At 33.5% G+C, this 25,709-nt stretch overlaps 1 protein-coding gene across 9 annotated transcripts; it reads left to right on the top strand.

The window, feature by feature from the left end:
• Positions 1 to 12,758: 12,758 nt before the first annotated feature.
• On the top strand, positions 12,759 to 24,032 carry LOC132060095 (protein FATTY ACID EXPORT 1, chloroplastic-like). Of its 9 annotated transcripts, XR_009415882.1 has the most exons (8): positions 12,761 to 12,963; positions 15,364 to 15,678; positions 17,465 to 17,632; positions 18,377 to 18,423; positions 18,507 to 18,547; positions 18,636 to 18,744; positions 18,918 to 18,988; positions 23,755 to 24,032. XR_009415882.1 is itself a non-coding variant. In XM_059452981.1 (7 exons), exons 1-6 carry the CDS (start codon positions 12,885 to 12,887, stop codon positions 18,727 to 18,729), a joined length of 744 nt encoding a protein of 247 aa, XP_059308964.1. In that variant the 5' UTR covers positions 12,761 to 12,884; the 3' UTR covers positions 18,730 to 18,744; positions 23,755 to 24,032. The 9 variants fall into 9 exon arrangements, 7 of the variants coding, with proteins under 7 accessions (XP_059308967.1, XP_059308964.1, XP_059308966.1 ...); XM_059452981.1 differs by lacking the exon at positions 18,918 to 18,988; XM_059452983.1 differs by lacking the exons at positions 18,918 to 18,988; positions 23,755 to 24,032 and adding an exon at positions 19,713 to 20,073.
• Positions 24,033 to 25,709: the final 1,677 nt, after the last annotated feature.

Below are 25,709 nucleotides of genomic sequence, written 5' to 3'. Positions count from 1 at the left end.
CGGACGGATCGAAGTTGATATAGAAGATGTTCCGGCGAAGTTGGCAAGCTCCATTTGGCTTTGGAGTGTAGCCGAGTCGCAGTACACGTGCCGGGATTTCTCGATTACGGTTAGAGACTTTGCGAGACGAGTCGTGGGTACCGAAAGTCGATCGTCGTGGCTCCGCGCCAATGTGTCGGTTTGTATTATGATATAAGTGTTATACGATTATAAATTCGATTGGCTCGGAAAACAATAGAAAGAATACTTTAGTAAGCTTTGTCATGTATATTAGACCTAGAGGAAAAAAAAAATTTACGCATGGAATAAGAGTCAGAGGGTTCGCTCGGCCCTAGGTAAGGGTCGGGTGCCCATCACACCCGATCAAGATTGGGTGTGACAAAGTGGTATCGGAACGGTCGGTCCAAGGGTTGTACGCAAAGTCGTGTCCGGTAGAGTGATTTATGGGTGGCGGCCACATCTATAGACAGGAGGCTGCGGGGCATCTAGGAATGGTTGACCTTCTTTCTGTCATTAGATCGTGCGATAGAGCCAAGCTATAGGGAATGAGATTCCTGGTACAAATCGTTGATTTTCGTAGACATCCAATAGCGACGGAAAGAGGCGAATGACGATACGGTAAGACACAGAGGTAAGTTGAGATATTTGTTCTGTTACTTGGGATAGGAAGTTCTGAATGGCTGGAATATGTCATACAGCCGTATGTTCTGTAAAGTATCGTCGATAATTGTTACGTACAGACTGTGAAGAGTAGGAATGGTAAAAGGGGATTCTGTAAGAATGGACACGCCTAACGAGAAAGACGCGTGGAAAGGAAATATTGCAAACCGGCAATAGAGATGTCTTTGTTCCGGAGAAGGGTCATGAATTCGGTATGGCAACGGAGGTGTGAACGTTACTATCGAGAATCTGGAAGTCCAGGACAGGGGGTAGCCATGTATACAGACGGAAGGTGAACACTAGAAATCAAGGAGGGCAAAACGGTAATTATAAGAGAAAGGACGTATTACGAAAATGTTTCGGAGCCTGTAAGACTTCGACTTGCCCCATGATAGGTAATAAAGGTCAGGTGAGGGAGCTTACGCGAAAATATCAGCATAAAGATACCGACTTCCAGCGAAGTTTTTGGATTAAGCGTGCTCAGGTGGGAGCAATCCTATGATGGGTGACCCCCTGGGAAGTTGACAAAAAATTTTATAAATTGAGACATGCGAGATAAATGAAAAGCTAAGGTAATCTAAGGAAAACTAGAATAGCCTACGTGAAACTACGGCATATAAGATGGCTGGAGACCATAAGAAGACATGTAGAACAAGGCAGACTAGATTGGTGAAGAGACAGAAAGCACGACATAGCTTGGGAATTAGAATAGGCTTGAACAGGCGATCTGGGAAGGACAAAGATAATGAGTGGACGCAGTAGAGTAGAAAGTCTATGACAAGGAATAAGGACTCCTGTAAGGGACCAGGAATGAGCTTGAAGGAAGGGGCAAAAGAATCCTCCCAAAATGTTACAAGACCCCATAAGATCAGTTGAACATTCGAGGACGAATGTTCTAAAGGGGGGGGAGGATGTTATATCCCGTATTTTATACGTCTGGATATCACAAGGTAGTCGTGGCAAGTTGAGGACAAGATCATTTTCAAGAATTATTTTAATGTACGCGTTGCCACGAATATTATTTTATGAACATTATTAGGGTGGAAATATTGAGAAAGGTCAAGGGTAAAAAGGAAAATTTGCAAAGTGGCATCATGGGAATAATGTGGAAGGTTAAGGGTAAAATCGGAATGTCACAAAGTTCAAGGAAATTCATGAAAGGGCCATGTTGGCCGTGCACCTTATGCCCTTATTATTTTTAATTAAATGGGGCTAATTATAATTACATGGACCAAAGCTTATAAAAGAAGCCAAGTGGTCATCTTTGTTTAATTTCAAGAAAATTCTAGAGAAATGGAGAAGGGGACATGTGATCATTTTTTTTTAATTGAGGGACCTAAGTATAAATATGTGGAAGTGGTGGAAGAATTATATATATATAGGAGTTCATCTTTTAAGTGAAGAAGAAAGAAAGAAAGAGAGCAATAACCATGGCCATTCGGCCATGGTCTTCAATTTTGTCTCTTAAAATTTGTCCCCAAAAATTATTTTCTTGTCGTATTCCTACTAATTCAAGGGTCCTCTCCAACGTGGTATAATTGTTTCGAAGGATAAGTCGTTCGTTTCGTCGTTGTTACACTTGAGCCAAGTGAAGAAGTTGAGAGAAAATAGCCATGTCTTACATACTCAGTACATTGCTCGTACTGACCCCTCTTCTTCGGGGGCTGCGTTCATGCCGCGCAGGTACACCCAGACGGATCGAAGTTAATATAGAAGATGTTCCAGCGAAGTTGGCAAGCTCCATTTGGCCTGGAGTGTAGCCGAGTCAGAGTACACGTGCCAGGATTTCTGATTACAGTTAGAGACTTTGCGAGACGAGTCGTGGGTACCCAGTCGATCGTCGGTGGCTCACGGACGCCAATGTGTCAGTTTGTATTATGATATAAGTGTTATACAGTTATAAATTCGATTGGCTCGGAAAACAATAGAAAGAATACTTTAGTAAGCTTTGTCATGTATATTAGACTTAGAGGAAAAAAAAAATTTACGCATGGAATAAGAGTCAGAGGGTTCGCTCGGCCCTAGGTAAGGGTCGGGTGCCCATCACACCCTGATCAAGATTGGGGTGTGACAGCGAGTCCATCGCACGCGCCCGCACGCGCCCTCACAACGGACCTGTGTCGGTTCTGCATAGTGTTCGGTAAAATGGACATAACTTCTTGTACAGAGCTTTGTTTGGGCTCCACAATATACCGTTGGAAATATATTTCAAAGGGATACAACTTTCATGTTTTAAGTTTCCTCAAATTCCTAACGGATTTTCACGAAATTGGACTGGAAGGTAGACGTACCAAAAAGTTAGCCGATTCTATAGAATTTTAAACGCCTTACTATTAGCCATACTGAGACGATCATATGTCCTTGCTCCGATCTCTGATTGGCCTGGTCCTTATATCGTTAGAAAACTATTTTTACGTACTACAAATTTCATTGAGGGTACTTTCCCAAATTCCCAACTAATCAAGGAGTTATCCTTTGCCCGAAGTAGGCCTATCAACCATTTTCACAAAACGTTCAAACCTTCAATTTTTCACTAAAACTCTAATGATATGAGTCTAACCTTAGTTCTAAGATACGGGGTGTAACATTTGTAATAAAATGTACTCAGTTTTTATTGGGTCGGTGCTAGCACGGGTTTCCGTCATATAGTAACTTTAAATAATTTTCAAACTTTGGTCGAAATCTAAATAGCAGCTCGATGAATGCATGCCCACCAAAATATGAACCATTTGCATTTCGTCTGAGACTCAGAATATATCTATGATCTACTATTAGGAAAATTAACATAAATAGTCGTCCGCCAAAATAATAATCGATTATTATTTTGGCGAACAGCTATTTATGTATCATGACTATCCTGCAATAATGACAAATAGAGGTGAATAAAAAATGCAGTAATAGATGCTCATTTGAGTCGAAGACGAACATTTCAATTCATTCAATAATTATTTTCTTAAAGGGCCATGCTAGTCATAGCTGATTTTATTATAATCGGGTGTGCTTTGAAGGAAATTGTTAAGTGAAATTGTCAATGGAATAGGTGAACGATACGATAATAAGAGTTATATATTTTTGTATTTAATTGTAAAAATAAAAAGAAAAAGAAAAAGAAAAAAAGATTTTTATTTCAAAACAAAAGATTCTCACCGAAAATATTGGACAGGGGAGTTATCGTTCCCATTCAGTATATGAGGGGGTATCCTTTCCCAACCCTTAAATGTTAGGGGGTAAAGTGGGATTCACTCTACTTGTTATACATATAATATACATATTTTAGCCTACAATTGCAAAGGATCCGCCTTCTGGGCCGAGTTCATCGCACGAGGACTGTCTAGTGAGGGTTACCTGTTCTGTGTGGTTTGCGGGCTATTGTACAGAAGCGAGGTTTACCCTGTGTGTACCCGAAGGATGGCGACAGCGGATTCCCTTATCATAAAAAAAAATATATATATATATATATATATATATATATTTTATAAATGAAAAAATTACATAGAGTACCTACTTAAGACTCTTTATTACAAAATATATAGATTGTTTTCCTTATTTACAAAACATAACTATATATTACAAAACATGACGGATTTTCATATATTTTTCATTTTTTTTTATTTTTTTCCGGAAAATATATATTTAAAAAAAATGTTTTTAAAAAATATTTTTTATATTTTTTGCTCAAAGGCTTAAAAAATTACCTCAAACTTTTGTGTATGAAAGCTGTATAATAAATGTATGAAATGTGTATGTGTGAGCGAAATTTTTAATATAATTTTCATACACAAAATTGTGAGCGAAGACTTTAAGCCTTGAATATTGTATGAAAGTCGTTACAATGTTGTTGTAGTTGTATTAATTTTCCAAAAACCTAATATGAACTTTATATACGAAAAATGTGAATGAAATTCTAAGTCTTGAGCCACATATACACATTTCATACCATTCTCATACATAAAATTTTGAGCGTAAAGCCTTGATTGAGATATACACATTTCATATCTTCATACATAAAATTTGAGCGAACTTTTAAGCCTTGAGCAAGATATACACACTTCATGTACAAAAATTTGAGCGATTATTTTAAGTCTTGAATGTTGTATCAAAGTTGTATACAATGTTATTGTAGTTGTATTTATTTTACAGAAATCTAACATGAACTTTATACACGAAAATGTGAGCTAAATTTTAAGACTTGAGTGAGATACAAATTTCATCTTTTGTTTTCATACACACAATTTTGAGCGGATGTTTTAAGCCTTGAACGAGATATATATATTTCATACATTTTTCATATTATTTTCATACACTAAATTTTGAGCGAACTTTTTAAGCTTTGAGCAAAATATGTACATTTCATACATAAATTTTTGAGCGAAAAAAATATTTTTAAAAAAGCATGTTTTGTATAGGGTTTGTAATGTTATATTTTGTAAATATAAAACTATCGTCACATTTTTTAAATATTTCTCTTTAAGATGTAGATATAGATAGTTGTCCCTGTATAAATAACTAATGCATATTCTCTTATACTAGCAATACATGCCCGTGCGATGCACGGGCCGAACATGTCTATTCACTTTAATTAGTCAGTCTTTAAGGTTTGTATTTTGAAAATAACTTTTAAAAACATTCTAATTGTTATTATATATACAAAATGTATTTTATGTACCATCACTTTAGTTGTAATTAAAAGTCTTTGAGATGGAAAGAGTCGGACTTTTTTATCATTATCATGACAATGAAAGTTGTTCATTGATGTAAAAGAAAATTAGTAAGAATATGAGGGATTAATATTTCGATTCTAAATTTTTTCTTTTAAATTCTTTAATATTTTATATGTATACCGACAGGTTGATATTCGTTTCAATTAAGTAACTATTCAGATCCAAACATAAAAACCATTTTGTTGTATATATTGGATTAAAATATTTTTATTAAATTAATTAAAAATATATTATAATTTTTTATATTAACTGTTACAAAGAAATCAAAACTAGAAAGATATATGTTATATCATTAATCACTAAATTTTAATTCTGAAATGAAAATATAAAGTAATACATTTTATAAATATAAAGAAACAATAATCAGAGACTGCAAAGGAGAGTAAATAAGTAAAATATTGACAATGAAGGAAAACCTGGATAAATGTCACTTCCTACCTTTACTTTTACTTGTCAATGTTAACATATCAAGGAAAAAAAATTCTTCTTCTTATTTTACCCTTCACATTAATTATTCATTTTCAAATCATTTTCTGAGGCTATTGAGACTATATACCAATAAAAATGGATATTATGATAAAATATATACTTGATTTATTAATTTTCAAAGAACGTGAAAAGTCAAAAGTGAACAAGTTATGTGTAGGAGCATTAAAATGTTTGGTGCAAATTTGTATTGCTATTGTTCGTCCTCTCTTCACATTTAAAGTATTGACAAAGAAGAAAAACACGGATAATAGAAACAGAAAAGATGATAAATATAGAATAGAAAAATAGACATATATTTTAGTAATGTGGCCAAGTAATATGGACGAAGGGAGTGCTTCATTTCTATTAATTCTTAAAGAATGTAAAAAGTCAAGTATAGTAATGTGGCCAAGTAATATGGGACGGAAAAAGTACTTCATTTATTAATTGTACGTGAAAAGTAAAAAATGAACAAGTAAAAGTGCACGGAGGATATAAATATGTGTCGGAGAATTAAAATAGAAGTGCACATGTGTATACGTGAGAAGAGAATAAATATTCAGCACTATGGCATATATCCACGTGAGATTTATTAATTCTCAAAGAATGTAAAAAGTAAAAAATGAACAAATTAAAGTGCACGGAGGAAATAAATTTGTGTAGGAGAATTAAAATTGAATTGCATATGTCTATACATGAGAAGAGAATAAATATTTAGCTAGAACACGAAAATCAAAAGTGAACAAGTAAAAGTACACAAAGGAAATAAAAATGTGTCGGAGAATTAAATTTAAAGTGCATATGTCTGTACATGGAAGGGAATTAAATATTAAGTACTATGACACATGTCTACGTTAATATGGATGAAGGGAGTACTTCATTTGTATTAATTCTTAAAGAACGTGAAAAGTCAAGTATAGTAATCTGGCCAAGTAACATGGAACGGAAGGAGTACTTCATTTATTAATTCTTAAATAACGTGAAAAGTCAAAATGAACAAGTAAAAGTGCACAGATGAAGTAAATATGTGTCAGATAATTAAAATAGAAGTGCACACGTGTATACATGAGAAGAGAATAAATATTCAGTACTATGACATATATCCACGTGGGATTTGTTAATTCTCAAAGAATGTGAAAAGTCAAAAGTGAACAAATTAAAGTGTATGGAGAAAATAAATTTGTGTAGGAGAATTAAAATTGAACTGCATATGTCTATGCATGAGAAGAGAATAAATATTCAACTAGAACAAAAAAAAGTCAAAAGCGAACAAATAAAAGTGTACGGAGGAAATAAATGTGTCGGAGAATTAAATTTAAAGTGCATACGTGTATACATGAGAAGAGAATAAATATTAAGTACTATGACACATGTCTACATGGGATGTAAAAATAGTTGGATAAAGTGTACAAATTATATAGCTCATGGTACAAGAATTTAATGCGGGTATAATTCGTGAAGCAGTGGGTACAAGGAGGGACTGCTGTGTTCGTCCCTCCATGGCACTTATTATATATAGAAATACTAGCCATATAAGACCGAACATGTCTATTCATTTTAATTAGCCGGTCTTTAAGATTTGTATTTTGTAAATAACTTTTAAAAATTCATCATAGTCATGACAATGAAAGTTGTTCATCAATGTGAAAAAGAAAATTAGTAAGAAAGTGAGGAAAAATTAATATTTTGATTCTAGATTTTTTCTTTTAAATTGTTTAATATCTTATATGTATATCGACAAGTTGATATCCATCTCAATCAATTAACTCTTCAGATCCAAACATAAGAACCATTATTGTATATATTAGATTTTTTAAAAGCAAAATTAATAAAATATTTTTATTAAATTAATTAAAAAATATGTTAATAAGGGGTAAATTAGTTATATTATAATTTTTTATATTAACAATTATAGACAAAAAGAACTGTTACAAAGAAATCAAAATTAAAAAGATATATGTTATATCGTAAATCACCAAATTTTAATTCTGAAATAAAAATATAAAGTAATACGTTTTATAAATATAAAGGAATAATAATCAGAGAATGCAAAGGAGAGTAAGATAAGTAAAGTATTGATAAAGAAGAAAAACGGGAATAAAAGTAATTGTCTACGTTAACATATCAAGAGAAAGGAATTTCCGTCTTATTTTACTCTTTACATTAATTACTTATTTTCAAATCATTTTCTAAGGCTATTGAGACTATACACCAATAAACAGGGATATTATGATAAAATATATATTTCATTTATTAATTCTTAAAGAACGTGATAAGAGGGAGTGACTTTTATCCCCATTTTACCTCTTTTTCAATACTTTAAACGTGAAAAGAGAACGAACAATAGCAATGCAACTTTATACCAAAAGTTATGGATATATGCATGAGAAGATAATAAATATTTAGCAAAAATGTGAAAAGTCAAAAGTGAACAAGTAAAAGTGCACGGAGGAAATAAATATGTGTCGGAGAATTAAAATTGAAGTGCTTACGTGTATACGTGAGAAGAGAATAAATATTCAGTACTATCAAAAGTGAACAAATTAAAGAGCATGGAGAAAATAAATTTGTGTAGGAGAATTAAAATTGAATCGCGTATATGTCTATACATGAGAAGAGAATAAATATTCAAAGAAGAACACGAAAAGTCAAAAGTGAACAAGTAAAAGTGCACGGACGAAATAAATGTGTCGGAGAATTAAAATTGAAGTGCATACGTCTATACGTGAGAGGGAATAAATATTAAGTAATATGACATATGTCTACATGGAATATAAAAATAATTAGATAAAATGTACAAGTTATATAACTTATGATACAAGCGTTCATTGCGTGTACAATTTGTGAAGCTCATGGTACAAGCTGGAAGAGTGGTGTTCGTCAATAGAAAAGAGAATAAATATTCAGTACTATGACATATCCACGTGAGATTTATTAATTCTTAAAGAATGTGAAAAGTCAAAAGTGAACAAATTAAAGTGCACGAGGAAATAAATTTGTGTAGAAAAATTAAAACTGAACTGCATATGTCTATGCATGAGAAGAGAATAAATATTCAACTAGAACAAGAAAAGTCAAAAGCGAACAAGTAAAAGTGCACAGAGAAAATAAATGTGTCGGAGAATTAAATTTAAAGTGCATACGTCTATACATGATAAGAGAATAAATATTAAGTATTATGACACATGTCTACGTGGGATATAAAAATAATTTGATAAAATGTACAAGTTTTATAGCTTATGTTACAAGCGTTCATTGCGTGTACAATTTGTGAAGCTCATGGTACAAGCTGGAGGAGTGGTGTTCGTCAATAGAAAAGAGAATAAATATTCAGTACTATGACATATATCCACATGAGATTTATCAATTCTTAAAGAATGTGAAAAGTAAAAAATGAACAAATTAAAGTGCACGAGAAAATAAATTTGTGTAGGAAAATTAAAATTGAACCGCATATGTTTATACATGAAAAGAGAATAAATATTCACCTAAAACACGAAAAGTCAAAAGTGAACAAGTAAAAGTGCACGGAGGAAATAAATGTGTCGGAATATTAAATTTGAATTGTATACGTCTATGCATGAGAAGGGAATAAATATTAAGTACTATGACATATGTCTACGTGAAATATAAAAATAGTTAGATAAAGTATACAAGTTATATAGCTTATGGTACAAGCATTCATTGCGTGTACAATTTTTGAAGTTCATGGTACAAACTGAAGGAGCGGCGTTCGTCCCTTCTCCACACTTATATATAATAGAAATTTAACTAGCGAGTGTGATTATTTTCGATCAAGCAGTCAAATGTGTCAAAAGTGCTATCTATTAAAGAACCAAAAGAACAAAAATAAATAAAATTAAGGGACCAAAAATTTCTATATATAATAAGTGCCATGGAGGGACGAACACAGCAATCCCTCCTTGTACATACTGCTTCACGAATTGTACCCGCATTAAATTCTTATACCATGAGCTATATAATTTGTACATTTTATCCAACTATTTTTATATCTCATGTAGACATGTGTCATAGTACTTAATATTTATTCCCTTCTCATATATAGACGTATGCACTTTAAATTTAATTCTCCGACATATTTATTTTCTCCGTGCATTTTTACTTGTTCACTTTTGATTTTTCTTATTCTAGCTGAATATTTATTCTCTTCTCATATATAGACATATGCAGTTCAATTTTAATTCTCCTACATAAATTTATTTCCTCCATGCACTTTAATTTGTTCACTTTTATTTTTTCACATTCTTTGAAAATTAATAAATTCCACGTGAATCTATGCCATAGTACTGAATATTTATTCTCTTCTCATGTATACATATGTGCACTTCTATTTTAATTCTTCGATACATATTTATTTCCTATGTGCACTTTTACTTGTTCATTTTGACTTTTCACGTTTCTATATATAATAAGTGCCATGGAGGGACGAACACAACAGTCCCTCCTTGTACCCACTACTTCACGAATTGTACTCGCATTAAATTCTTATACCATGAGCTATATAATTTGTACACTTTATCCAACTATTTTTATATCTCATGTAGACATGTGTCATAGTACTTAATTTTATTCCTTCATATATATGTACGTATTTACTTTAAATTTAATTCACCGACACATTTATTTCCTTCTGCACTTTTACTTGTTCACTTTTGACTTTTTCGTTCTAACCGAATATTTATTCTCTTCTCATGTATAGACATATAAGCTAATTTTAATTCTCCTACACAAATTTATTTTCCCCATGCACTTTAATTTGTTCACTTTTGACTTTTCACATTCTTTGAGAATTAATAAATCCCACGTGAATATATGCCATAGTACTGAATATTTATTCTTCTTATGTATACACGTATGCACTTCTATTTTAATTCTCCGACACATATTTATTTCCTCCGTGCACTTTCACTTGTTCATTTTTTACTTTTCACGTTATTTAAGAATTAATAAATGAAGTACTCCTTCGTCCCATATTACTTGGCCAGATTACTATATTTGACTTTTCACGTTCTTTAAGAATTAATAAAAATGAAGTAATCCCTTCGTCCATATTAACGTAGACATGTGTCATAATACTTAATATTTAATTCCCTTCTCATGTATAGATGTATGCACTTTAAATTTAATTCTCCGACACATGTATTTTCTCCGTGCACTTTTACTTGTTCAATTTTGATTTTCGTTTTCTAGCTAAATATTTATTCTCTTCTCATGTATAGAATATGCAATTCAATTTTAATTCTCCTACACAAATTTATTTCCTCCATGCACTTTAATTTGTTCATTTTTTACTTTTCACATTCTTTGAGAATTAATAAATCTCACGTGGATATATGCCATAGTACTGAATATTTATTCTCTTCTCATGTATACACGTGTGCACTTCTATTTTAATTCTCCGACACATATTTATTTCCTCCGTGCACTTTTACTTGTTCATTTTTTACTTTTCACGTTATTTAAGAATTAATAGATGAAGTACTTCTTCTGTCCCATATTACTTGGTCAATTCTACGACACATATTTATTTTCTCCGTGCACTTTTACTTGTTCGTTTTTTACTTTTCACGTTATTTAAGAATTAATAAATGAAATCTCTTCCGTCCCATATTACTTGACCACATTATTATACTTGACTTTTTACGTTCTTTAAGAATTAATAAAAATAAAGCACTCCCTTCGTCCATATTACTTGGCCACATTACTAAAAATATATGTCTATTTTTTATTCTATATTTATCTTCGTTTCTATTTCTATTATCCTCGTTTTTCTTCTTTGTCAATACTTTAAACGTGAAGACATGACGAACAATAGCAATGCAAATTTGCACCAAAAGTTATTCTAATGCTCCTACACATAACTTGTTCACTTTTGACTTTTCACGTTCTTTGAAAATTAATAAATCAAGTATATATTTTATCATAATATTCATATTTATTGGTATATAGTCTCAATAGCCTCAAAAAATGATTTGAAAATGAATAATTAATGTGAAGGGTAAAATAAGAATAAGAATTTTTTCATTGATATGTTAACATCGACAAGTAAAAGTAAAGGGAGGGAGTGACATTTACCCCCATTTTCTCTCATTGTCAATACTTTACTTATTTACTCTTCTTTTCAGCCTCTCGATTATGATATCTTTACATTTATAAAATGTATTACTTTATATTTTCATTTCAGAATTAAAATTTGGTGATTAATGATATAACATATATCTCTCTAATTTTGATTTTTTTTGTAACAATTAATATAAAAAATTATAATATATTAATATAAAAAATTATAATATATTTTTAATTAATTTAATAAAAATATTTTAATCCAATATATACAACAAAATGGTTTTTATGTTTGGATCTCCGATTATTATATCTTTACATTTATAAAATGTATATCATATTTTCATTTTAATTAAAATTTGGTGATTAATGATATAACATATATCTCTCAAATTTTAAAGAATTAATATAAAAAATTATAATATATTAAATCAAAATATAATATATTTTTTAATTAATTTTACTAATATTTTTCCAATATATACAACAAAATGATTTTTATATTTGGATCTGAATAACTTTTGAAATGGATATTTTTCCATCAAATATTAAAAAATTTAAAAAGAAAAAGTTTAGAATCAAAATATATTTTATATATATAATAATTTTCTTTTACATCAATGAACAACTTATTTTCAAATGATACTTTTCCATCTTAAAGACTTTTAATTAAGCTAAATTGATAGTATATAAAATATATTTTGTATATATAATAATTAGAATACTTTTAAAAGTTATTTTCAAAATAATTAAAGTGAACAGACATATGCACACGCATGTATTGCTAGTATTAAATATATGTCCCTCCTTATACTCACCAGCGTCCTCGCCCAACACGCAACAACAGAAATCTAACTGATCAATCATTTTTTACTTTCTCACATTCATAAACACAACTTTGAATAATTCCAATATTTCTCTTTAAAAAAAGAAAATCAAAGTGAATCAAGTATGTCATCAGCAAGTTCTCAACTATCATGCTTCTCCTCTATCAATCACAGATTGCTTTTCCACACTCATCTCCACCCTTGTCTACCACGCAAGGTGCCTAGTTTTTTTTTTTTTTTTGTATTTTAAATACATGTATATGTTTTGTTCTTTGAAAATCTAATCAATTTAGCTTACCCCATCTCTTGTTTCATGGAAATATTGCCTATTTTTGTCTCTTTTGTAATTGAAATTAGTGTTCTTTATAGAGTATTTGCTTTATTCTTGTTTGCTTGGAGATGGAGTAATATTGATCTTTTGTCTTTTAAATACATGTATATGTGTTTTTTCTCTGGAAATCTCCCAATTTAGCTTACCCCATTATCTTGTTTTGAGGAAATATTTGCCCCTTTATGTTTCTTTTTGTAATTGAGAAATTAGTGTTCTTTGTTGAGTGTTTGCTGTTTTCTTGTTTGTTTGGAGATAATATTAACCTTTTGTCTTATAAATACATGTATATGTGTTTTTTCTCTGGAAACCTCCCAATTTAGCTTACCCCATTATCTTGTTTCATGGATATATTGCCCATTTATGGTTCTTTGTAATTGAGGAACTAGTGTTGTTTATTGAGTGTTTGCTTTATTCTTGTTTGTTTGGAGACAAAAGGAAAGAATTTGAAGATATCCCAGAAAAAAAGGAATGAATGATGAATTCTTGATGTGAGGGTCTGTTAATTTGGTTAAAAATTTGATCTTTTTGGGTAAAATGTGTTTTCTTTTTTTATATTATTTTTTTCTTTGAAAATCTCCCAATTTAGCTTACCCCATTATCTTGTTTCTGGGAAATATTCCTCATTTATGTTTCTTTTTGTAATTGAGGAATTAGTGTTCTTTATTGAGTGTTTGCTTTATTCTTGTTTGTTTGGAGATAAAAGGAAAGAATTTGAAGAATCCCAGAGAAAGGGGATGAATTTGATGAATTTTTTATTGTGGGGTTCTGTTAATTTGGTTAAAAATTTGGTCTTTTGGGGTAATATGTGTTCTTTTATCTTTTAAATACATGTATATGTATTTTTTCTTGGAAAACTTCCCAATTTAGCTTTCCCCATTATCTTGTTTCTGGGAAATATTGTTTTCTTTTGTAATTGAGGAATTAGTGTTCTTTATTGAGTGTTTGCTTTATTGTTGTTTTGTTTGGAGATAAAAGGAAACAATTTGAAGAAATCCCAAAAAAGAAGGAATGAATTTGATGAATTTTTTATTTGGGGGTCTGTTAATTTGTTAAAAATTTGATCTTTTTGGGTAAGATGTGATCTTTTCAATGAGAGATGGTTTGAATTTTTTATTTGGGGATCTGTTAATTTGAGATGGGTCTGTGATCTTTTCATGGTTTGCAATGAGAGATGGGTTGAGTGTGGCTTTTCAATGGGTTTTAGTTCAACAGACAAATAGTAATTCTTTGCCAACCGCATTTTGACTTTGACAAATTGAAAGTACGTATTTTTTCTGGTTATCCTGTGTGATTATTAGGCAGAATTTTGTTTATTTGTTTTACCCCTACCCCAGGAGCTCCCTCCTTTTTGCTCCCTTGGTGACCCGAACCCACAACCTTCGGGTTGGAGGAGGAGGGTGCTTACCATATGAGCAACCCCCTCTTGTCTATTAGGCAGAAATATGAGCACATACTTGTCTGTTTCCAAGTATCCCTCCTATTCCGTTGTGATTGATCCAACTTGAATTTAGATTGAATAAGTTGTCGTACTATCAAGCTCGACTTTAATGTGGGAATTGTGTCAAATAGCTATGCAACAACAACAACATACCCAGTGTAATCCCACAAGTAGGGTGTGGGATTAGGTGGGGTTACTTGTGTGAACCCTTTATATCCGCTCTATTATTTAGATCCATTTCGTCAACCTAACCACAAATTAGATAGTGTTCGGTCTATACAACATTCACAATTTTGTTAGAAATCAAATTCATTTAACTATTCACAATTTCTCTATCAACTTAACTTTTAAATCATTACTTTAATAATCTCTTGCGTCTGCTAGTAATAGAAGATGTTTTTGCTCACTAATCATATCAAAGCCGATGAAAGATATAACTATGTATGATGGAGAACTTTTTGACTATATTTTGATTTCTCTTTTGTGAAATTAACGTGAAAATCTTTAATCTTTCCATCCTTCTTTTTCTTTTTTTTTTCTTTTTTTTTTTTTTTATAATAAAAATACTAGATGAGATAGAAATTATAAGTGAAAAAACCTTTAAAACATTGAAAAAATAACAAAATTGTAGGTAAATTAGACATAATTAATCTTTATATTAATTCCATCCTTAGAAGCTTTTAACCAAGATATTTTTTTTTTTACTTTCTTTTGTTTATTTAAAGCAATTCCTTGGTGATTTATTGGTTGACTTCTGGCATTTGACTTCCAAAATGATAATGATTTTAGTTTTCTAATGCTACTTGAGTTTGACTTTCTATTGTTTTGCTGAAGTTTGGGTTTGTGGAGTGAGCGACACTCTATCTGGAATGTATATTCACTTACACATCTTCATTTGTCATGGAGTTCAGGTAGTGGTTGTGAGAAATGATGGTCGTGGTATGGATTTATCCAATTTAGAAAACAAGACTACTTTAGGTTATACTAGAGATGCATCACAATCACATAACGGAAGCTTATCAAATTCAAATTTAAAGTCAGAAGAACTTGTTCCAGGAAAAGAAATGAATGGGTCAGTGCAGGAAAACTCCATCAGTCATTCAAAAAAGACAGCCAGAACTCATGACTTCTGTTTTGGTATTCCCTTTGGTGAGTACCTCAAAAAGCTAGAGGAACTAGTTCTTTTTTACTGCCTGATATCACCAGCCCTTTTTTCTGAGTGAAGGCATTCTCACTCGTTATGGTTGTCATAATTACACTTCAAATTGAAATGGTGTAAACTAGAGAGACTATTTGGCAACTGCCACCTCATCTACCAATACCTTTTTTAGGTTGACTCCTTATCCAAACATAAGTTCTGCTATTCCTAGAGGTTTCAATGATTCTTAAAAAAGACATGTCTGCGTCTTTTTTGTTTGTTTTGTTTTCCTTTTTACCCCCCTCCCCATCTTTACACTCTATGGTTACCAATTAAGGTAAAGCAAAAGAAGGATTTTGATGCCAACTATTCATGGGATATACTTTAGTGCATTCCCTTCAAATATTACATTAAGAGTCCAACTCGAGATGAATGGTAGGGCTTTTGAGGGGGATTACTAAAAGTGGAAACGTCTTGTCGTTTTTCTCTTGCTTCTGCAGTACTTGGGATAACTACTTGGAAGAGGACAGGTGTCTTTTTGCTGAAAGCAACATTTCTGTATAGCTTCTTCTTTTGCTATCTGTACTTCTTATATACTGGGGAATATCCCCTTTCTATTGCAATATAACCTCCTTGTTAAAAAATTGGGGAGTGCTGCCTATGACCTCACAGAGGCTAGACATTAATCAACCCTCAGGTCCGTTTCTTAAACCTAAAAGGTTCTGTTAAAATTACAAAATATTAGGACTATTTAGTCCAAAAGGGAGGAAATATTTTTTCAATGTAGGCATGGATCAGTTATTGTCTTGTGAAATTCCTTTCCTTCATTGGAAACATAAGCATATACATTGTTTTTTTACCTTCTAATAATGTTGTGGACATCGGTATATATCCATAAACCATTTCCTTTAACCGTAAACACCAGTTCTATTGACTGAGAATGACCTATCCTGGTGGAATCCCAATGTGTCACTGGATCCAGAAAATTTGCTTCATTATTTAAGAGTTTGTGCATCCTATAGATGTTTGGTGATGCAGTAAATATAGCTAGAAAAAAAAAGGTAGAATCATTACCTTGTTGTTTATAAATTTGTTCTGTACATCAAGGTATAAGTCCCTTGGATTTCTTTGAGCTACATAAAGTTCTCAACTTTACGTAGGAACCAATAATCCTCAAAATCCTACATCAGTATATCATTAAATTCAGGAAATTTTTAATTATTCTGGTGTCTATGTAAGAGAATTATGTCTTGAGCGACATCTCTCTGTTACTAGCTTTGAATCTTCCCATGCTTCTATTAAAAACGAATAATGCCTTCAGCAATCTAGCGTGTTTCTTCGCTTTCTCTCTCTCCCTCTTTCTATTATATTCACTGCTTTTGTGATAGATAAATCAAACTAATCACATGTATCCTCTACTCCTGGGATTTGGTTGACAGCTATGCATGCTCAATTTTTGATTTATAACTGTAGAGGAAGGTTGTTATTTTATAAAAACAGGACTTACGTTTTTTAAGAATGAGATATTGGTTGTTTCAGTTTAAGAATAGCAATGTCTTCAAAACTATAGGACCATAAGAGAATCTTCTTCCTAGAGAAAAATTAGTTCTTAATCAAGTGGAACCATTTATTTATCAGAAGAACGTCAAGTGAAAATAAGTAAGGATATCAAAATGACAACAGACATTTCTATTATGTTTCCATCTTACCTAAGATTTGTTACCAGAGTGGTGTTCTTAATTCTTGCAGCAACTTAATTATTATGATTAGTAAGTACTTTACTGATCCTCATCACAGGTGGTCTTGTTTTCACCGGGGGCATTGTTGGTTTTATTTTCTCAAGAAATCCTGCGACTTTAAGTAATGGTGTTCTTTTTGGAGGTGCTTTACTGGCCTTCAGCACCATTAGCTTGAGGGTCTGGAGACAAGGAAAATCTAGCTTGCCATTCATAGTGGGTCAATCAGGTATTTGCTCGTTTCCAGCAAGCTAATTGCTATCGGTGCAGCTGGACTTCCTTTTGTTTTGCTGATGAAAAGGGAACAATTTCTTTGACTGTGATCTCCTTTGTATCCGATCTTAGTGTTAAAACTCTGTGTCAGCCTTAAGATTTCTCATTCTTTTCTTTGAGCAGTAACTCGTTCTTTTCTTTGAATACTAATATATTGTCAATATTGGAAGTCAGGGACAGGAAAGACAAATTCTATGCGTATATTATTCGTTGATAGATATTTTTATGAATGAGAACAATGGATATGGTTAAAAACACTTGGGGACAGGCACTTTAGTAAATCAGGTGACATAATTGTTTGATATGAACCAGATATCTATAAATGAATAATGTATATTTCTAGCTCTCAATTTCACAACTTCCCACCCTCAGCTACCTGCTAATACAAAATATATCAAGTCCATGGAAACATCTTTTAGGCTGAAACAATCCTGGCTTTGAAAAGGAAAAGGAGGGGAAGAAGGAAAGTATGTTTTCCCATCCGTCATTTGAAGATCTATTATTTGGCTGCTATTCTCCTAACTCAAGTCAAACAATTTCGAGATTGATCTCCCACTCTTTGCTTGCTACATTTGTCGAAGCAGATGAAGAACAGTTTGTTTAGTTTGTTGTTGTTGACATCAATACATCTAGCCTAGTGGATATTCAATATATACTGTCTCTCCAACTATTAATGACTTCCCTGCTATTGTCCCTGCAGTACTTGCTGCAGTCCTTCTATGGAAAAACATGCAGACTTTCTCTCTGGTAGTTCCTTGTATTCCCAAAGTCTTCCATTAGATTATTGCGTGGCTTGCATCTTTGAGTTGATAATTGTATTCTCTTTGCAGACAAGAAAAGTGTTTCCCACTGGCTTTTATGCTGCCATCAGGTATTGCAATGTCTTCTTTCTTGCTTCTCTTCTTGAAAATTCATTGTGAGGTGTATCATTATCTAAATTCTGCTTTCTGAAATGACAGTGCTGCAATGTTTTGCTTCTACTCTTACGTGGTATTGTCTGGGGGAAATCCACCACCCAAGAAGCTGAAGGTATCTGCTGCTGGAGAATTTTGACGAGAATCTAGAAAGGTCAGATTTAATTCTTAGAATTACTAGGAATTTTCACTCCCTGTGCACAGTTGGTTTGCCAGCGAGAAGACCCATTAATTTGCGCAATTTTACATTGAAAATGATGAGGGAGTTTTAATTGTACTTCATCTTGAATATGTATTATTGATTTTGGGTTATACTTAGCACTGTAGGAAATTGTAATGTAGAGACTTGCTGGTGGAATTGAGTGTTCATTTTTCATGTAAATTATGTATGGATCAGTGTAAATACTAGAGTATGCTGGTGTTTTAGCTGTTGTTCTTATTCTTAATGATGTTTTACAGTCTATTCTCCTAGGACTGTTATCTTTGTAACTTCTAAAATTTTGCTGCTGAGAAAAGCCAACTATTGCCCTGAATCTGCAGAGAGCACCTTTTTATTTGTGGGGATACTAGAGGTGGGGTGATTGGGATTCGCGGATGTTACTGATTACGATTTTTTTTTTCTTTTCATGTGCAAGTGTTTCTATTGATTAGCAGTAAGTACTGGATAAGTATAAGAGGTATTTCATTGCCTGAACAAACTACTTTTGCAAAGAGTGCGAAAAATCTTAGTGTCTCAACTTCTTACTCATTTTTGAGTTGACACCATGAAATTTGACAGAACCATTTATGTTTCAAGCTATTTGGGGGGGGGGGGGGGGGGGGTGTTCAGGTCTCCCTTCGAAGCTTCTTTGATTCCTCTCTTTCCGTAAGACCCCTAAAATGCCGGCAGGAACATAGGTCCGAATTATTGATGATCCTTGTGAGATTGCTTTATGACCAACTTGCAAGCAGTCCCGTATAGTTCTGAGCATCACCCCGTGTATTACAAAGATGTCCAGGAAGAGAGTCCATACCTCTGTTCTATCGCAGTTTAGGTAAAAGATGGTCTGTCTCTTCAGAGTGTTCATCCCAGAGATAGCATCTGGTCCATGTTTGATTCCTCTGTAAATATCTCTATCTCAGACATGCATTTTGGGAGGCCTACCGAGTGAAGCAAGCAACTTTAGATGGGACGTTTATTTTTCAAATCCTTTTCTAGTGCCACGGAGTGTTGGTAGTGCAATAAAAGCATACTAGTAGGACTTGACTGACAGAGATACTTTTGGTGGTTCCAGATTGTGGTGTCTTTTTGTTCAGGGAAACTCATGTTTCATCTAGCTTCTCGAATAGTTCTGCCATGTTAATTTCTCAGCCAAAACAGGCTCTGGTGAAGTTAGTCATCCATTATCTTGTATTATAACATTGAGTAACAGTTGAGAGTGTTTGATGAAAAGGAGAAAAGGATATGAGATGAGAAAGATCTTCTTTCTTTGTTTCCTTCCAACTGGAAAGTTTTCCTCAATTTATCCCGTCTTTTCCTAACTGATGCATGTATAAGAAAAGTGACTATATTTTGGTAATGAGTCCAAAAAACTCATGACAAGTCCTAATCTCCCCCATAAAGTTCTATTTCGTATTTTTCCATCATAGAGCTTCCTTTCCCTTTGTCTATAACTCCATTCCACTCTTCAGTTGACTTTTAGCCTACACCCAACGGGCATACCCAAGTATGTTGTGGGTGGAAAATCCTAAGTTACAGATCAACATGTTTGCCTGATCTTCCAAGACCTGCCAAGTATGCTCTGTATACACAGCATATCAGTGGCTCTTTGCCATAATGTGGAAATCTGAGAAGGTTTACAACAACAACATAGGAAATCTGATAAGGTTTCAAGTAATAAAAGGATTGCCTTCGGGTAACTACAATTGTGAAAAATCAGCATCACATAGGATAAGAGTGACATGGGCTTATAGAATATGAGGTCTAAATACTGCTTTGTGTTTTCTCCCCACCTAAGATCCTTTGATCCAACACGTTTGTAATGTTGTTTTTACATCAAGACTAGACATTCCATAGCAAGAATAAACAGAGAAAGAGTAATACTTACCTTTTAAAAATTAAACAGAGAAAAAGCGAGTCGATCCCGTTACCTCAGTCTCCTTTGGGAAGAAAAGAGACCTTCAGGTTTTCCATTTAATAATTGACAAAATGTAACTGAAGAAACACAGAAATGGATCCAATTTATCCATTTGTTCCAAGCATTGACTCGGCAGATTGAATAAGTCATTCCAATTGATATGGTCGAATATTTTCTCAATGTCCAGCCTGCATAGAAGTCCAGGATTGCGTTGTCTCTTCCCCGAATGAAGATGCTCAGTAGCTACCAGAAGAACGTCACTAATCTTACTGCCCTTCCAAAACATTAACTTTTTGTGATAAGGTAAACAATGAATTTGTAAGTAGAACCAGGTTAGTTAGACTATTTCAGAGAGTGATATTTGAAGCTTTTTTTTTAAAACTGGTAACTTGTGATAGTTGAAGCTTTTTGTGCTCAATTTGTATTTTATTATTGTTCTGATGAAATGGAGGAAAGACATTGAACTGTAAGGATCTCTCAGTCTCAACTACATTTGACCATACTGATAATTGACAAAGAAAAGGACAGGAAATGAAATCTTTGCCTACCAAGTTGGAGCCTTAACTTCTTTTCCTCATCACTGTTAATTTGGTTTACTAGCTTAGGTTTGCATTTGTTATTTGCAGACATGTTGTTGCCTAACAAATTAATGCTATCATTAGATGAAATAATGGTTAAAATTTGTGGCACCCAAGGGCGTGGCCTAGTGGTCAATGAGGTGGTAGCTTGATTGGAGAACCATGAGGTCTCAGGTTCAAATTCCAAGCAAAAAATTAGGTGATTTCTTCCCATCTGCTTAAGCGTTGATGGACAGAGTTACTTGGTACTTGTTTACGGTTGGAGGTAGCAAGTACCCGGTTGAATAGTCGAGGTGTACGCAAGTTGACCCTGACGCCACCATGATAAAAAAAATTGATGGTTAAAATTTGTGATGCAGATATGTAAAGAAGCATCTATATGGACAAGTGCAATATCCGTTACACTATCCAATTGTCTGTTAATTGAAGATGATATTCATTCTTCCGCATTGTTACGCAACCTTGAAGCTTTGTTTATTTGCAAAACAAGATACTGGCACATGCTTAGACCTTTATTAAGTATATTTCATTAATTAGAAAGAGAGTCATATGCAAGTGACTAACGCTTGCATTAGGGTAGGCTGCCTACATTACACCCCCTTGGGATGCAGCCCTTCCTAACAGACCTTGCGTGACCACGGGATGCTTTGTGCATTGGGCTGCTGTTTTTTAGAGCCATATGCAAATGGTATACATAACCAAGGAAAACCTTATACAACTCGCTTGGTCTGTTACCATAACCTTTGCCTATGTCCTTTAAAGTTGGTTTTCAAGTCTTGCCTGCTGCAAGTATGTCATATTACTGTTATAACTGACCTTATAACTGTTAGATTTGCTCCACCATTGATATTGGGTTTGCATCAGGTTATATAAATCAACGTATGAAGCTCGAGCTTGTTCACTAGCTCAACTTTTTTTATTTGATACTGTCCTGCTCTCACCATACTGGATTTTTACAACAACATACCCAGTATATTCCCACAAAGTGGGGTCTGGGAGGGTAGAGTGTACGCAGACCTTACTCCTACCTGGATTTTTCTTTTCCCTAATAGCAAAGAGGAATTAAATACTAAACACAAAATATAATATGTTGCTGATATAACACTCGGCTTCTGGTGTTGATCTTAGGCAGTAGTTACTGCTTACATTGATTATTTCGCTCTGTTATTATATAACTGAGGATTTGAGTTCAGAATGAGGATGACAGTTTTATGAACAGATTTTTCAACTTGGTGCGCCAGGTAAACAGTGTTTTTTTTTAATTTTTATTCAGCTCTACAGAAGTAATTAGGCAAGAGAAACCTGTTAAGATTGAGATATTTGCATCTTTTGCAGTTAGTCTTAGATCACTCAAGGCAGTGAAATATGACTTTTGATGTTTATCTGGACCTGACTGATAGAAGTTGGATCCTTTTCAAGATTTGGTAGAAAGTTGGTGTGGGATGACCTTGATGGTAACCTACTTTCATTTTAGTTCTATTCTTTTTGATAACTGAGAAGTCCTCGAGGGCCAGTGTTGCGCTGTTCGCAACTCAGGTGGATAATGGGTCCTCCTCTATTCTTCTCCACTTAAACATCAAGCTTTTGTTTGTTCGCGGCATAGTTCAAGCCTGTTATGTGTCATATTGCTCGAACTCTTCAAAATTATTGCGGCATTCGTGTTGGATCCTCCAAAAATTGCATTACTTTTGGAGTATTGGCCACGCACTATCGGCATTTTTAGGAGTCTGAGCAACATTACTGATGTGTGGCTAACTCACACATCACATGTTGTACTGTTACCACTGGACCAAAGCTGTGGAACTGCTTCCTTCTTTTCATTAGGATGGGATTGTTGCCAAGATTCCACCCAGGTGCATTTACATCCACGTGCGTGGTGTGTCAAGCTTTTTGATTTAAGCCCAAGAAAATAGGTAACTTAGTTTTGAGACACCTGTCCATTTACAGCTACTAGAGTAGTAGTCTTTAACAAAGTCAATTGCTTGCCCTACACAGCACTGACTAACTGCAACCAACTATTTTCCTCCTCAGCTTTAAAAATGTCCCATTCCTCTTGTCTAAAATCTTTCTTCTTTCAGAGTTGTGTTCTTTTTTGTTTCTTACCCGATGTCCGGTACCTTATTTGGACGCCGATTTATTCGGATTCGTGCCGCTTAAGGCCCGTTAAAGGGGGATGTCCTCTCTACCATAACTTTTTCCATCTCAACGGCTCGAACCCGAGACCTTTGATTAAAGGTGAAGAAATCATATTCATTCCACCACGACCCTGAGTGGATCATGTTTAGATGGTGGGTTTTGAGTTGCAATCAGAATCTTGTTCTTTGACTTTTTCTTGGAGATGCCTGTGTTGCACTTTTAGGGGGTCTTGTCATGTTCTCCAGTGGTGTCATTTCGTTTTCTCATTGGTTCCTAATTGCTTTTGTGTCATTTCTATTTTATTTTTTTCAACTGTTTCTTTGCTTATTGCAGTCACAAGTTTCATGCTGCTTTGACATTGGATATTCTAATGGAATAGAATGTTCGAATATTTGTGGGATTAAATTAGTGATTTTGATTGCCTCAAGGCTTTGAACTATGGGTAAGAGCACATCGAGTGATGTATATTTTAGGCGCTCGTCACGACTAGTGATAAAAACACAGTGCATGATGCATTAACTGTTTAAATCTTGCCACAAACAAAAACTTAGTATTTAAGTGAAGAATTGTAAAGGAATGAGTCTATTATTCACCAAGTTTCAAGTGGTGCATCACTGGTCCTCAGAAGTTTCTGGATCGTTAAAAAAAAAAAAAAAAAGAATCAATGATTTTGATCAATAGAATAATCTGATTGCAATTTAAAATTCACACTTTTTAAGCACAACTATTAATATTCTCATGAATTCACCAAAAGAAGAAGGAGGGTGATTTTACTGTTATCAATTGTTTACATATTAACCAGATTCTAGTTATGGATCCCAACTCCATTTGGGTCCAATTCAGAAACACTTTGTTGCATCTACAAAATATGCAAAAAAGGTACAACTTGCCTCATGCTTTTATGGTTTATTTCCTTCTTTGTGAAAGGCAAGATTTATCATTTTCTTGAACTAATGAAATTTAAATCCTGAAACTATTTCTGCTTCAGAAAAAGACCGACGCATTAATCATCTAGAGGCTCCTACCGAATTCTTGCCAATTCTTGCCACATAGAGCCTAAGAAGGGGAATCAGAGGCGCTCCTTACCGGAGATATTTTCATTCAGAAGGCTCGAACACGAAACCTCTATAGTTAGAGAGGAAGGCATCACATCAATTACTTACACCGCTTAGGGCTCATTAAAGGAGGAAACGCACACTACTAACAGTTTCTCTAGTAGTGTTCGAACCGAAACCTCTAGTTAATAATAAAAGGATCACATCTATCCCGCCACACATCTCGGGCCTCAGTGGTAAAGGATCCTGGTACTAGATATTAGATAACTAAACATACCTAATATATATATATCGTTCTTCTACTTTTAAAAGACACAAAACTGTGTAGAAGAATGCCCAAATTTGTTACATCATTTTCAAGAACTGAAGCATGAACTAGTAAGTACGCAAAAACATGAGTAGTAACTTTCAAAACTTGTTTTCTAAGTGATTGGATATTCCCAATTAGGCTATCTTAGCCACTAAACATACCTAACATGTATATCGTTCTTCCACTTTTAAAAGACACAAAACTGTATAGAAGAATGCCCAAATTTGTAACATCATTTTCAAGAACTGAAGCATGAACTAGTAAGTATGCAAAAACATGAGTTGTAACTTTCAAAACTTTTTGTTCTAAGTGATTGGATATTCTCAATTAGGCTTTCTTAGCCATTAAACTAGGGCAGCACATGCTATCTATTTTGAACATGTAGATCTGGAAAGTGACCTATCATCAAACAAAATCTCTAAAAATTGTAGTCCAAAATTTCTTTTCATTATGAAATTTCAAAGATTTCCAAGAGAATATGTCCTACCTTACATGATTCACGTGCTATCTTAACATGTTTGTGCCAGGTCGTACAGACAGATAACCTATTATCCATTACGAATTTTATCATGATCACCCATCTAATCATTATTTTAAAAATACAAACTCCTGATGGACATTTCTGTCATCCCATATTTCGATGGAAAGTCCCATCAGAAACATTTCCGACAGATTTTATCGAAATCTACGCTCATAAATTTAAATTTTTTAGTAGTGAATTAATTCAAGGAGAAAAAGAGTAAATGAAGAATGGGTGCATGGTCAGTGGCGAATGGAGTTTTTAGGTAGCAGGTTTATCCGAATCTAGTACTTTCAGTGTGTGTGAGAGAGAGAGAACTCACTAAAATTTCAACAAATATTTAATTTGAACCCATACTTTTATTAGTGCTAAAAATCTTAAAGGTCGATCCTGTCAAATTTAA

Source organism: Lycium ferocissimum, chromosome 6 (assembly GCF_029784015.1).
Source record: "Lycium ferocissimum isolate CSIRO_LF1 chromosome 6, AGI_CSIRO_Lferr_CH_V1, whole genome shotgun sequence".
NCBI lineage: Eukaryota > Viridiplantae > Streptophyta > Magnoliopsida > Solanales > Solanaceae > Lycium > Lycium ferocissimum.
Note: the sequence above shows the minus strand (reverse complement) of the source record. Positions and strands in the feature narration are given on the sequence as shown.